This window comes from Austrofundulus limnaeus, unplaced genomic scaffold (assembly GCF_001266775.1).
Source record: "Austrofundulus limnaeus strain Quisiro unplaced genomic scaffold, Austrofundulus_limnaeus-1.0 Scaffold300, whole genome shotgun sequence".
NCBI lineage: Eukaryota > Metazoa > Chordata > Actinopteri > Cyprinodontiformes > Rivulidae > Austrofundulus > Austrofundulus limnaeus.
In genome coordinates this window covers 97,914-99,270 of record NW_013952702.1, presented here as the reverse complement: position 1 = coordinate 99,270, position 1,357 = coordinate 97,914, and the positions used below count along the sequence as shown (strand labels likewise).

At 45.5% G+C, this 1,357-nt stretch overlaps 1 protein-coding gene across 1 annotated transcript in view; it reads right to left on the bottom strand.

The window, feature by feature from the left end:
* krt222 (keratin 222) overlaps positions 1-1,357 on the bottom strand; it is a gene marked incomplete in the record, with an annotated part of 36,287 nt that overhangs the window by 7,668 nt on the left and 27,262 nt on the right. The window contains 1 exon segment of the mRNA XM_014021667.1: positions 101-321. Within this exon segment, the coding sequence (XP_013877121.1) occupies positions 101-321 (221 nt within the window).

Genomic DNA, 1,357 nt, shown 5'->3' with positions numbered 1-1,357 from the left:
AGATGAGTGACAGGACAGGGGCACTTCAGGGGGCCAATCAGATTTCAGCTGGGGCCAGTGCCCCTGTGGCCCCACCCCTAGAACCGCCCCCAGACATCACCTGTCCTCCTCTCGCTCTAGCAGCCGTCGGTATGTGGCGATCTCTCGCTCCAGCCTCATCTTGGTGTTGAGCAGCTGGCCGTGGCGCTGGCGCTGGTCGGTCAGGCCGCTCCTCACCTGCTCCAGCTCCTGCTCCAGGCCGGAGATCACCTGGGACAGGTGGTGGAGCTGGGTGGAGTACAGCTGCTGGGTGTGCTGCAGGGAGGTCTCCAGGCCTTTCTCCTGAAAACAACACAAACACCAGTCCTCTGCGTTAGGCTCTGCTTTGACCCAAAACATGTCCSGGTGTAAAAATAATATTTATAACTGATCTAAATCTGTCCGTCTTTTCAAATATGCTCTTAGATTAAATGATAAATGTGTGTGAGAGCAGCGGGTACGATGTGGGCAGCTAAAGAATGCACCCAGGTGAGAATACAGGTTGGCAAGCTGCRCTCTTAGGAACTGGAACATTCTCTTAAAACTGAGTCCTCAACACGTCTCGGTCCAGTGAGACTGAGTTCGGGGGAACCAGACGGTCTGAGGGTCCTGTTAGGTTTGAAATGAAGAAGAACGTTTGGAGTTTCTCAGCAGTGACAAACAAGAWGTTCTGTGACTGATTTGACAAACGCTGAGTCAGGATTATCCACAGGCCGTATTGTGGATGTGTTTCTGTTCACTTTCCTTTTCCTCCCAGCTTGCAGGGACACTGTAAAGTCCTGATGAGGGTCAGACAGAAGATCCTGATCTGATCTGTGTGGGATGGATGGATTTTTTTGTAAAGGCTGCTGCTGGAGACCAGCTGGCTTCACAGAGGAGATACTTTCCAGGTGTGTGAAAAAGTAAATAAAAATAGGACTGAGATATGTAAGGCTCTATGATTTCTGCAATGTGAAAAATGCAAATGGAATCAAGAAAGTGAAAAAAAAATGGAATCCAGTTTAAAATGTGGAATCTCACAGAATTTGCTCATTTGGGGTTTTTGATGTWTTTTGGACTCTGCTGCTTCACCTGCCGTTACCTGCTTTATTTATTTAAATACTTATTCACTTTCAAGGCAACATTTTTTTATTTGTTTAATTTGAGTTGAAAAGACTAAAATGACAGATTTAAACGTTCTAGGGGGTTAAATAAATAATTTTCATTTAATAATAMGTTGTTGTACGTTATAGTTTCAGAGAATCATCATTATGTTTGCCTGAGGGGTACTAGTGGTACGACAATATGACTCTGGGGTACACAAGTCTAAAAATGTTGGGAACCACTGGATTAAATGATT